Source organism: Apiospora kogelbergensis (genome assembly GCF_038363985.1).
Source record: "Apiospora kogelbergensis strain CBS 113332 chromosome Unknown utg000007l_segment0_segment0, whole genome shotgun sequence".
NCBI lineage: Eukaryota > Fungi > Ascomycota > Sordariomycetes > Amphisphaeriales > Apiosporaceae > Apiospora > Apiospora kogelbergensis.
This window is the reverse complement of record NW_027117424.1, coordinates 3,003,497-3,015,780: the sequence shown is the minus strand read 5'-3', so window position 1 is coordinate 3,015,780 and position 12,284 is coordinate 3,003,497. Positions and strand designations below refer to the sequence as shown.

Here is a 12,284-nt window from a genome sequence, read left to right as displayed (position 1 = left end):
GATTCATCACCTGGATAGATAGCAGTGTAGCCAAGAACTTGGCTGATCAATCTGTCGCGTCTGGGGACCATATGAGCGAGTGTTGACCATGAACTCGACATGCTCAGGTTGCCAAGCGCTACACAAAATTGGCCCTCAATTCCTTATCTGACAGATCGTCAGCCTATTTTTCTTTGGGGCAAAGACTGGAGAGTGACATCACTGGGAGGCTTTAGGGGTCCTCTCCACTCCCCCAGGAGTTTCCCCGTCATCCCACTCCAAATGTGGGAATGGGGAATTATCGTGAAGAAATCAGGGATATAGGTTTTACCTGCCTAAGTATGAGGCAATTCTCGAGGAGATACTGACGTTGCGTGAGCACTCCATACACATTTATATAAAATAGGAACTGGTATCTAAATTTTGGACAAATTATCGAGATGGCAAAGGTGCAAAAATAAATGACATAAAGAGGAGGCTGATATCAAACTTACTTGACTCGGTGTGACGCCGCTGTGGGCGGCAGTGCCCCTGTTCGTCCAGTTACGGTTCCTTACGACTGGGTCTTGCCGACGTAGCACATTTCACATCCCACAACTCGTTCGAGGAACATATGACTGTTTGAGTTTTTTTTGGTTCGTGGTCCAGGACCCGATCCAGCAACAATGATAACTCCCGTCCCAGCTGTGCAACTCACGAGTCTAGGCTTGCGGTAATGCCTTGCCTATGGCCGACGAAACACCTGCTGCAGATGCACATCATCGGCACCATCTCCGTGAGGATACTAGGTCTTTGACGGTCGGCTTGTGCGGACTGGCCACCGGAAGTTCGGCATACACCTACGCTGCATATGCATAGCACGAGCGCATGACCATGACTCGCTCGAACGAGTGCTGGCAGATGAACTTATGTTGGTTCGTGACCTAGCGGCCCGACTCCTCTTACCCTCTGCCTGGTCTGCTTCTCTTTCTGTGACCTTCGTAAGCCACCATACGTCAATACTCGCCAAGGCCGGAGAAAAGAGTGGGATTGTAGCGATATTGGAAGCTTAAACTTAGCAGCTTACCAGAGGCGCATCCCGAAAGAAAATGCGACAAGCAGCGGGAAATACCCGTGCACCCACTTTCTTCTTTTTCAGCTTGCTGCAGGTACTGGTCTTGTCGAAACAGCCCTGGACCAGCACAAGACCCCTACTACCTACGTGTACTGACCGATTGACACATCAATTGAAGCTGTCCCGTGTTTCCAACTCAGCAAGTCAATAGTCATCTATCTTTCCTACCAATGTCCATACATAGTCTTTAGCGATTGGTGGCATCTGCATCCGAGTTCAACCGTGTAGCGCTGACAGGAAAGGGCATCCATCCAGTGCGCTGTTGTTGGCTGGCCGGAAGCTTCTTCCATGCATCGTTGCATGGGCAATTCGCTAAGCTGTAACACCAACCAATCTTCAGCCTCTCATGAACAACGATGCTGCCTGGCAGCTGGTAAATGCCTTCAAGGCGACATTGCGCGAGGGTCCTAAGGCCTCCGGACTACAGGGAGTAGATTAAGGAGTGCAGTCCAAGGGTAATAGTGGGAGGGGGCCGCTTGGGCAGTGTATGAAGCCTGTTGTACACCTATCTCAGCTGTGCCTGGACTTTCGTCAATGCACTTACAAATCAAAGCAGCACTGGAAGCGCGAAACTCTGCATATTTTATTCTTACTAGACGGACGTCCATCCGAAGTTTACAATACTCAAACCAGAGAAGTAAGAAGCAAGCGTCGTAATCATCACTCATTTGCGTTGTATCTAGTAGTAGAGCTTTGAAGCACGGTAGGTAGTTAGCGCCCGGCGCGCCGAGTATCCGAGTTCACCAGGCTGCCTAGGCTGCCAGGCAAACAGCCAGGCCCTTTGCATTGCTTGTTTGACGATGGGGGCTAGCTAATGAGCTTGTTGGACACTAGATCACTGCGCCACCCTGCCACCAATCTGTTTCGCAATTGATAGGTGCCGCGTTTGTTGTTCAAGCGAGCCGGAGGCCGCTAGAAGTCCTGTGACATGTTGTTTTAGTGCCTTGGTCCTACCGAGTACAGAGCCCAGTGAAAGAAAGTCGGTCTATGGTCTGGCCCTGGGGAAATCTGTTCTTGGCAACTTCAACTTCTTGGCATCATTGATCGACCGAACGCTTCAGCTGGATCTGGGGCCACTCTCTGCCCGTCCCGTTTCTTCGTACGACCCAACGCGAAATCATATAAACACCAGATATAGAAAGGAAGGCTGGGCGCTCGTCATAATCCATTGACATTTCCATTGATTCTTCACTCTCTTGCCTTACCTCTTGTCGCATTTCTTGTCTAGGCATCCCTCCTTTGTGGGGTGAAGAAGCTTAGCGTCTTTGTGCCATCCATCGGTAAACAATATCACCATCTAGTCTAGATCTACTTACATATTCGGCTGTACAGTATCTCGGACGACCAGACAAGGCGTCGATTTCCTAGTGTCTACTGGCCTAGACGACCTGGAAAACTTTCTTTGCAATTCAAAATCCCGACTTTGAAACGTCTGCATAGGGCCTATCAACTCCTACCTACCTACTTTTTCCGAACCAAACACACGAGCGTTGGAGCCTCGTAGACTCGATATCATGAAGACCGTTGCAACACTAGCGACCGGGTCGCTGATAGCCTCGCTGGCCACCGCCCAGGTTGTGCGATTCGATATTGCCAGAAGAGAGACGCGACCTGGCCAACAAAAGCTGGGAAGGCGACAAGCGAAGACATACGAAGAGACCATCACCAACGATGTGCAACGAGGAGGCTACTTTGCGACCGTAACAGTTGGAACGCCACCCCAGAACTTGACCTTGCAATTGGACACCGGTTCGAGCGACATATGGGTACCGTCAAGCTCTTCGTCGGTTTGCGCGAAGTCGTCGCCGTCGGGCGGATCTAGGGGAGGCGACGGCGAAACATCGGGGGTGACCAAGGCTGTTCACTTGGGTCATGTAAGTGCATAAATATCACCAACCCGCTTACTTATTCGATGCAGAATCGCAGCTAACCTTTGCGCGCCCAGTCGATCCTAGGAAATCGAAGACTTTCGACGACGTAGGCAAGGGCCTCTTCAACATATCCTATGTCGATGGTAGTCATTCTAAGGGCGACTACTTCACCGACGCGTTCGAGATTGGTGGCGCGACGCTCACTAACATGACAATGGGCTTGGGTCTGGATACAGACATACCTTACGGACTCGTAGGAGTTGGGTATGCACTGAACGAGGCCATTGTCGCGGGCTCGCAGATGGCCTCATCGGCTTACAAAAATCTTCCGGTGCAGATGATGGATGAGGGCATGATCTCCACCAATGCGTACAGTCTGTGGCTGAACGATCTGGATGCCAGCACTGGCCAGATTCTGTTCGGGGGCGTCGATACCGCCAAGTACAAAGGCCAATTGTCGGTCATCGACGTTCTGGAGGACTCCCAGACCAACGCATTCACGTCCTTTATCGTCTCTATGACTTCGTTGACCGCTAACTCTCCATCCGGTTCTGACGCTCTTTCGAGCCGCAAGCTCCCCATCCCTGTTGTATTGGATTCCGGAACCACACTAAGCTACCTGCCAACCGATCTTGCCATCCAGGTTTGGAAGGAGGTTGGCGCCGTATTTGATACCGAGACGCAGATGGCCTTTCTTCCCTGTGACATGGAAAACAGCAAGGGGACCTTCGAGTTTGGGTTTGCAGGGCCCAATGGGCCTAAGATTAGTGTGGATATGACCGAGCTGGTCTTGGACCTCGGGGAAGGGGATAACGTCCCCAGGTTCAAGTCAGGCCAGTACAAGGGCAAGACTGTTTGCCAGTTCGGGATTCAAAACTTCACCAGCGAGCCGTTCCTCCTCGGCGACACGTTCCTACGATCTGCTTATGTGGTCTATGACCTCGAGAATAACCAGATCGGCATGGCCGCGACCGACTTCAACTCGACCAAGAGCAATATTGTTTCCTTCCCCAGCAAAGGCGCAAAGATACCCGATGGCAATGTCGTCCAAAATCAGGTCTCTGCCACTGGGCCTGACAGTGGATCCGCGACTGCGCCCACATATGCCGCCAGTAAAGGTTTTCAGAGCGTGGCCAGTATCAAACCCGCCCTTGAATGGGCTCAATTGGCCGTAACAGGGGCGACCACCCTTTTCATGCTCGCCGGCAGCGGGCTGTCCTTCCTGTGAATTAATAGCGAGTAAACATACGGGTTCATGATTTGGCGTTTTTAGCGATTGACCGTCATTGGGCATCTTGCTTTGAGTTAGGAGGCTTGGACCGGCTGCACTTTACGAAGCCGGTATTCTCCAAGGGACGTAACATAGAATAGGGACCACCATCGGGTGACCGAATCGTGATGATAGAATGTATACAATCTGGCATTTGCATCCCTTGAAAAGTAAACAAGAAGACGTTGAAGGAACTTGAACACTTGGATCACTAAGTAAGTGGATATAGCTGTCCCAAACACCAAAACCCGGGTTGGCAACACACTTCCTGGTTGTACTGCACATGTATTGGGGGATCTTGTCATGGCTCGGGCTGTCCCGACCTACCGGCTCAAGCCACACGCTAGCAAGAAAGATATTGCGCCAGCCACTTGGACAAGGGTCGGAGAAATAATTTTTGGAGAGTCAATTGAACAAACAAGCTGCTGAATTGGCGATTGAATAATCGCGACGAGATTCTGGGGAGGCAATTCCACTCTCTTTTTCTTCTTTCGCTTGCTCCGTTCTTGTGTACCCATTTCTTGGTTTTACACTAGTTTTGAAACTTCAAGATGAGGGGATCCCGAGCTGCCCTCAGTTTGGCAGACAGCGGACTGCTAACATCCAAATGCGGCGCCCGCTTTATGGGCATTGCCTCCCAAGCTCCTGCTGGAGCCCCTCAGATGCGATGGAGACAAGCCCCGTTGCAGATCGAAGGTCGCCGATACTTCAATGTCTCGAGGCCTAAGCTGGCTGTCGGTGGAAATGTTGCAGCCGCCGCCTCGGCCGCTTTGAAGAAGGCCGCAGAGGAAGCCGCCTCCCTGACCCCCGACGCCGTCTTCGCCAAGATGAGCCCCGACGAGAAGAAGCGACTGTCTAAGGTGCGAAACATTGGTATCGCCGCCCACATCGACAGCGGGAAAACGACCGTGACCGAGCGAGTTCTCTTCTACACCGGACGAATCAAGGCCATCCACGAAGTGCGAGGCAAGGACGGCGCCGGTGCCAAGATGGATTCCATGGACCTCGAGCGAGAGAAGGGTATCACCATTCAGTCCGCCGCGACCTTCTGTGACTGGAAGAAGACGGAGGACGGAAAGGAAGAGACGTACCACATCAACTTGATCGATACCCCAGGCCATATCGATTTCACCATCGAAGTCGAGCGAGCGCTGCGTGTGCTGGACGGAGCTGTCATGATTCTGTGCGCTGTCAGTGGTTGTCAGTCGCAAACAATCACCGTCGATCGCCAGATGAAGCGCTACAACGTGCCCAGACTCAGCTTCGTCAACAAGATGGACCGTATGGGAGCAAACCCGTGGAAGGCTGTCGAGCAAATCAACTCCAAGCTGAAGATTCCTGCCGCTGCTATCCAGGTCCCCATTGGTGCTGAGGATCAGTTCAAGGGTGTAGTCGATCTGATCGACATGAAGGCTATCTATAGCGAGGGGCCCAAGGGTGTGACGGTCAGAGTTACCGACGAGATCCCCGAGGAGGTAAAGGCATTGGCCGAGGAGAAGCGTCAAACACTTATCGAGAAGCTCGCTGATGTCGATGACGAGATTGCCGAGCTCTTCTTGGATGAGAAGACCCCGACGCCTCAGCAGATCAAGGATGCCATTCGCCGTGCCACCATCGCCCTGAAGTTCACTCCGGTTATGATGGGCTCCGCTCTAGCAGACAAATCTGTCCAGCCTATGCTTGACGCCGTCTGTGATTACCTGCCAATGCCTGCCGATGTCGAAAACCTTGCTCTGGATCGTTCCAAGGGCGAGGCCCAGACTAAGCTGGTGCCTTACAACTCCTTACCGTTTGTTGGCTTGGCATTCAAGCTAGAAGAGAACAACTACGGTCAACTGACATATATTCGAGTCTACCAAGGTACCCTGAGAAAGGGCACCTACTTGTTCAACTCCCGTAACGACAAGAAGGTGCGAATTCCTCGTATCGTGCGCATGCATTCTAACGAGATGGAGGATGTGAGTGAGATCGGTGCCGGCGAGATTTGTGCCGTGTTCGGAGTGGACTGTTCTTCGGGCGACACATTCACGGATGGAAACCTCCCTTACACCATGTCATCCATGTTCGTTCCGGACGCTGTCATGTCTCTGTCCATAAAGCCAAAGAAAAGCACCGATGCCGACAACTTCTCCAAGGCCATGAACCGTTTCCAACGTGAGGATCCTACTTTCAGACTCTCCGTTGACGACGAGAGTGAGGAGACCATCATTTCGGGCATGGGTGAGTTGCACCTCGAGATCTACATCGAACGTCTGCGCCGCGAATATAAGGTCGAGTGCATCACTGGTCAGCCTCGTGTCGCTTATCGTGAGACCATCACTAAAAGGGCTGACTTCGACTACCTACTCCGTCGCCAGACCGGTGGTCCTGGTGATTACGCCAGGGTTGGCGGCTGGATCGAGCCCAACCCCGACAGCACGGAGTCCATTCGTTCAGTAACCAGGTTGTGGGCGGTCTCATTCCTGACAAGTTCATCTCTGCTTGCGACAAGGGTTTCCAGGTTGCTTGCGTCAAGGGTCCCCTACTGGGCCACAAGGTTATTGGTGCCAGGATGGCGATCAACGACGGTGCCACCCACGTTACTGATTCGTCCGATTTCGCCTTTAGTCTGGCGGCGCAGATGGCTTTCCGTAAGGTCTTCGACGAGGCCGGCGGTTCCGTGCTCGAGCCCCTCATGAAGACCACCATCACCGCGCCCAACGAGTTCCAGGGCAACATCCTCATGTTGATGAACAAGCGCAACGCCACCATCATCGACACCGAGATCGGCCCCGAGGACTTCACCCTCATCTGCGACTGCAGTCTGAACGCTATGTTCGGTTTCTCCAGTCAGCTGAGAGCAGCGACCCAGGGTAAGGGTGAATTCAGCATGGAGTTCAGCCACTACGCGCCCGCGCCGCCGCATTTGCAGTAAGTAAACCCCAATGACGGTTTTCAATGCTCTACCAAGGTTCAATATCTAACATCCATTGCAGGAAGGAGCTTGTCGCCAAGTACCAGAAGGAGCTTGAGGAGAAGAGGAGCAAATAAAAGGCCCGATGACGAAGTGTGTTGGATGACCACCACGTGCCATGGGTTCACTAACGAAGCATATCGAGGGAGTTCTGTTTTTGGCTTTTGGAACTGGGCCAAAAGTGTGCTACTCGCTCATGAAGGTGTAATATTAGCATGTACAGTGTGACGATATATTACCTACTACGAAACGCAGAAGGTAGACATAGATACAGACGATGATGAACTGGGTCCCCTGATCCTATTAGGGACATGAAATGTATATAATGAGGTTTCGGTTTGAGGCTGCCGGATGACGGTGATGATGGACATAAACAATCATAGACAATCTTCTCTCCAATCAGTTTAAGAGTGCCCTCAAGTACAAGTAGAACACATGCAACCTTCTTTCCAGCGATGTGCCTGTAGCCTACACACAACCCTCGTTTCTCATCATGTCCATCTTATCCGGCATTTGTAATTAAGGATACTGTCAAAGAATACGGACCCATCCCCTCAACTGGCCAAGATTAACACATTATCTAGTCGTTAAAGTCTCTACAATATTGGTTTGAGACATAAGAATGCGTATTGTACTGGCAGTGCTTTGCTGCTTCGCGGCTACCAGCTCTCACCTCCCTCCTCCAGCTTCTATCCTACGACGGGTAATCAGAAGGATGGCGAAATACCGAATTAACACATCAATTCACATGGATTCACTATTTGTAAACCTTGTAACCCACTACTTGATGACACAGTGCAGATTCCCACTGCCATGTTCCAAAACATCCCACATCTGCTCCTCCATTGATCCCCATTGATTCCCGTTGAAGAAGTTTCGGGCCATCACATCTTGCTGTCGACCTTGACGCACTTGTAGGTCTTGAACGCCTGATACATCTCGGGGAGGTTGGGAACCTCACCCGTGGTGTAGCCTCGAGAATCGCCAGTGCAGCCGGATCCCCTGTGGAAAAGAAGAAGACACGATTGGTCAGCATCATATGCTGAAAGTGTTGTAGAGCGGCTTACATGTAGATGGTACACTTGCGGTCTTTGTAGACTTTAAGCGACCGGGTTGTCTTCCAGGTAGAAGCCTCTGTTGTACCAAGCACAAAGAGGTATGTTGTCAGCACGAGGATATGACACGGCAGAAAAAGGTAGACCTAAGTAGGGGCTCGTGCTCACCACAATGGTTCAGGCTGTCATCGTCATCGTGGGCACAACTGCCATCGAAGCTTGCCTCTGTGCAGTACTTGAAGATGTTCTTGGCAGCGGTCAGCCCAGCGAGGCCGGGGAGGAAGACGAGGATGGCAGAGAAACGCATGGTGGCAGTGCTTGAGGAGACTAGACCGTATGAAGGATGGACCGTGAGGTGATAAGGCGTTACGATGACAGATTATTGTGTTGTCGAGAGAGAGAAACATTGGAGGAAAGAGAGTGAATGCTGGCTTTTATCCAGGTCTCCTCTGTTAAGGAAGCAACGGCATAATCAAACTGCGTGTATATCTCTTACGTCAGTGGAAGTCGCATTGCAACATTGGAAAGAGCCATTTGTCGTGGTCTGCCGCAACACTTTTCACTTTCGCAGCGAGTCTAGGAAGGAGCGGTAGGGACGCCCACTGCAGCAAACAAACTGGGATCAGCGTGGAAAGACCCAACTCAGGCGATCTTGCTTTCAGTTGGCAATGCCATTTGGACCGCGATTCATCTTGGTCATCAATGATTGAACGGTTGCTTCGAGTATTCTGCCCAGTTCCCACGTGATACGGTCAATGTGATCAGTGTGTGCCACGGCTGTCGGTATTATTCATTCAATGGACTTCTCACTCTACTTTAAACAGCTCCTCATATTAGGGCCGTCGAGAGGAGAGTTCTACGTTAAGGAGAGGCATACCTCTTGTCAGTATCGTACTTCCTTGTAGCAAATTTAGGCAAGTTATCTTACATTGGCCATTGTTCATGTGTCATGTCGTATCTTACAGCTCCCCAGTTTCATATCTCATTCGGCCACTTTGGGTGAACCAAGAATCACTTGAGGTTTTAAATATCCTCCATTTTCTATTGTACTCTGTACTCTGTATGTGGCACACTATTAGACTCCGACTTGCTGCTGCATATAGATTAGGTGACCTAAGGGCAAGTACCAAGACGTGGCCGCAGCATGCCCAGTCGCGACGTCAACATGTCTTGTTATTAACATTGTGACTAGCTTCAAATACTCTGCAATTAGCTTGGCATCCATCCATCTGTGGACAGTCGTTAGCGTGCCAGCGGTTGCGCTAATTTCTCACGACCGGCCGGAGGGTTGACCGGAGAATTGAACGGAACATTGCACGGGCGGGATGCTGTACGGAGGGTTGACAGGAAGACCCATGAAAGTCCCCCGAACCCGACTAGTCAAAGGAAATGTTTGGGAGAATAAAGATATTAGATGATGATCGATACCGGTATAAATAGGGGTGTGCGATGCGTCTTGATCTTCCACTGCTTGACAGACTACACACCCACAATTCATTCATCCAGCCCCCAACTCCAAGAAGTCACGCAAAATTTCGCCAACAGTGATGAGTTATCAAATCATCGCTGCCGAGAAGGTTGCTCAACGAAACAGCAAAATCCCGAAAGACTGGCTGATCTTTCCTCAGCCTTTTAACGATGGGACCAGCTTGCTACAGGTCCCGATCACATGTGGAGTCCTGAGCGAAGTTGAATGCGAGATCACGTCAAACTATGATGCTACCGCTCTTCTGGCGAAGCTTCGAGCTGGTGGCTTCTCGGCCGAGCAAGTGACTATAGCCTTTTGCAAGAGGGCCGCAATTGCCCAACAACTCGTAGGACTTGGACTCCCATTTCCATACTCAGTATACTAACAGTAGTGATAGGTTAACTGTCTAACTGAGGTCTTCTTCGATGAGGCCATTAAGCGGGCTCGCCAACTCGACACCGAAAGACGTGAAAGCGATTCAAACACCGAGGTCTCCTTTTCACCACTTCCTCCTCTCTGGGGCCTTCCCATCTCTCTCAAGGACAGCTTTGCGTACCTGGGGCAAGACACCTCGACAGGCCTGGCCTGCTACGTCAATGAGCCGGCAACAGAGCACAGCGCCCTAGCCGCCCTGCTACTAGACCTGGGCGCCGTCCTCTACTGTAAGACCAACCTGCCCCAGTCCATCATGACGGGCGACAGCGACAACAACGTCTTCGGCAGGACGCTGAACCCGCGCAACCCCTGCGGTTTGACCGCGGGCGGCAGCACGGGAGGCGAGGGCGCCCTTCTCGCCCTCCGTGGGAGCGTATTGGGCGTGGGCACGGACATAGGCGGCAGCATCCGCGTGCCCTCGGTGTGCAACGGGCTGTACGGGCTCCGCCCGAGTGTGGGCGTGGTACCGCACGGCGGCGTGCGGGATCTGACAGTTCCGGGGACGGCAGGCATCATGTCCTCGGCAGGCCCGATGGCCACCTCGATGCGGGACATCTCGCTGTTTCTCCAAACCATCATGCAGGCGGAGACGTGGAAGTACGACAGCACTGCCCTAGCTATCCCTTGGAGCAATCATACAAAAATGGACAAGAAACGGCTCCGCATCGGTCTGGTGGAGGACGACGGTCTTTATACCCCTTCGCCCCCGGTACGGCGAGGCCTGAAGAAAGCAGCGGGTCTTCTCCAGGCGATGGGCAATATTGAGCTCGTACCTATTGCATTGCCCAATGTCAGACAGATCTACCGAGACCTTCTCAGTTACTATATGTTGTCTGGAAGCGATGTAAGTCCATAACCCACTGCATTCTGACCACTATAATACCCAAGTCCGTCTGATCTTCGCTAATATATCCCCTTGCTCCCAAGTATTACTTGGAGCAATTCGGCCGAACAGGAGAGCCGCTCGTCCCGTCCCTCGAGGCTCTCATCCCCCTTCTCGCGCAGCCAAGAACCACTCTTAAGGGTTTTTTCGATCTCAACGTCCGCCGCACCGAGGCGGCCAAGATGTACCTCTCTCTCTTTCGCGACAATAACCTGGACGTCATCCTCATGCCGCCGGCGCCCCATACCGCCGTGCCTCTGGATACATGGTCTACCATCACCTACACCGGTCTGTGGAACTACCTCGACTACCCCGCCGTTGTGGTCCCCGTGGATCAGGTGCGTGAGGAAGATGTCGCCGATGACCTCAGCAATGCCAAATTCGGAGCCGAGGATGCGAGAGTCTATGGCCTGTGTAAGTGATAGTATCTCGATATTTTCCACTCTCTTCCTCTTTCCCTTCTCTTCTTTTCTGCTTACGCCCAACCGTATATATTCAACAACATTAAGTCCTTGAACCACTCAACTAACACACTACGTATTACTTCAGACACGGGACCTGGGGAGTATCGCGATGCTCCGATCTGTGTTCAGTTAGTTGGATACAGACATAAAGATGAGGCATTGGCAAGCATGGCGGCGGTTCTTGATGGTATTATTAATGGGATTTAAAGTATGCGTCGCGGAGGCTCCTGGTGAGTATTTCTTATGATTTCAGAGCTATATTGCCCCTGAGATCCAACTTGAAATTTACTCTAGGATAATTAATAGAATAGATAATTGGAGATAGATTCATTAATATAAGCAAACGTTTCCCATTTATCGGGCCTAGGCTTCAATAAAGTACCAATATAGTGACTCTTATAATTACGAGGTCAAAAATAAGCACGTAAAAAGTATGGTGTAGGCGGGACTTGCTGTCCTGAATGGAGCAACTCCTCGATCAAGATTTATGAGGACAACTTGATCTTGTATTTAGCTGGGCTCAAGGGCGAGCAGCCAAAGACCAACGAAGGGTTAGACTCTGGTAGTATTTAAGGGTCAATTTTCTCTGGAAACTTCAAGGAAAGCTTGAGGATGTTAAGGTTCACAGCACACAACGACAACAAAAGGCAATGCTTTAAGTAGGGAGAGGCTTCCCTAAGATGAACCTGAGACATGATACCCAGCTGTTAGAGATTTCTGGCAAACAATAATTAGAGGCTGTAATGACTATCCGCAACTGTGTATATATAACGTGAGTCACAGTCTCTTGCA

The 12,284-nt window shown here is 51.3% G+C and overlaps 4 protein-coding genes across 4 annotated transcripts; 3 read left to right on the top strand and 1 right to left on the bottom strand.

Annotated features, from left to right (window-relative positions):
- Nucleotides 1–2,607: 2,607 nt before the first annotated feature.
- On the top strand, nt 2,608–4,192 carry PG998_011334 (uncharacterized protein; the record flags this gene model as incomplete). The annotated part of the gene is made up of 2 exons (XM_066878150.1): nt 2,608–2,971; nt 3,039–4,192. The coding sequence occupies 2 exons, from the start codon at nt 2,608–2,610 to the stop codon at nt 4,190–4,192; spliced, it is 1,518 nt and encodes a 505-aa protein (XP_066727204.1).
- A 593-nt stretch (nt 4,193–4,785) lies between these two features.
- PG998_011333 (Elongation factor G- mitochondrial) lies at nt 4,786–7,264 on the top strand (the record flags this gene model as incomplete). The annotated part of the gene is made up of 3 exons (XM_066878149.1): nt 4,786–6,669; nt 6,726–7,144; nt 7,210–7,264. 3 exons carry the CDS (start codon nt 4,786–4,788, stop codon nt 7,262–7,264), a joined length of 2,358 nt encoding a protein of 785 aa, XP_066727203.1.
- An 807-nt stretch (nt 7,265–8,071) lies between these two features.
- On the bottom strand, nt 8,072–8,549 carry PG998_011332 (uncharacterized protein; the record flags this gene model as incomplete). Its single annotated transcript, XM_066878148.1, has 2 exons — nt 8,072–8,189; nt 8,389–8,549. 2 exons carry the CDS (start codon nt 8,547–8,549, stop codon nt 8,072–8,074), a joined length of 279 nt encoding a protein of 92 aa, XP_066727202.1.
- Nucleotides 8,550–9,789: 1,240 nt separating this feature from the next.
- On the top strand, nt 9,790–11,699 carry PG998_011331 (uncharacterized protein; the record flags this gene model as incomplete). Its single annotated transcript, XM_066878147.1, has 4 exons — nt 9,790–10,056; nt 10,108–10,989; nt 11,073–11,429; nt 11,454–11,699. The coding sequence occupies 4 exons, from the start codon at nt 9,790–9,792 to the stop codon at nt 11,697–11,699; spliced, it is 1,752 nt and encodes a 583-aa protein (XP_066727201.1).
- Between the last annotated feature and the right edge of the window lie 585 nt (nt 11,700–12,284).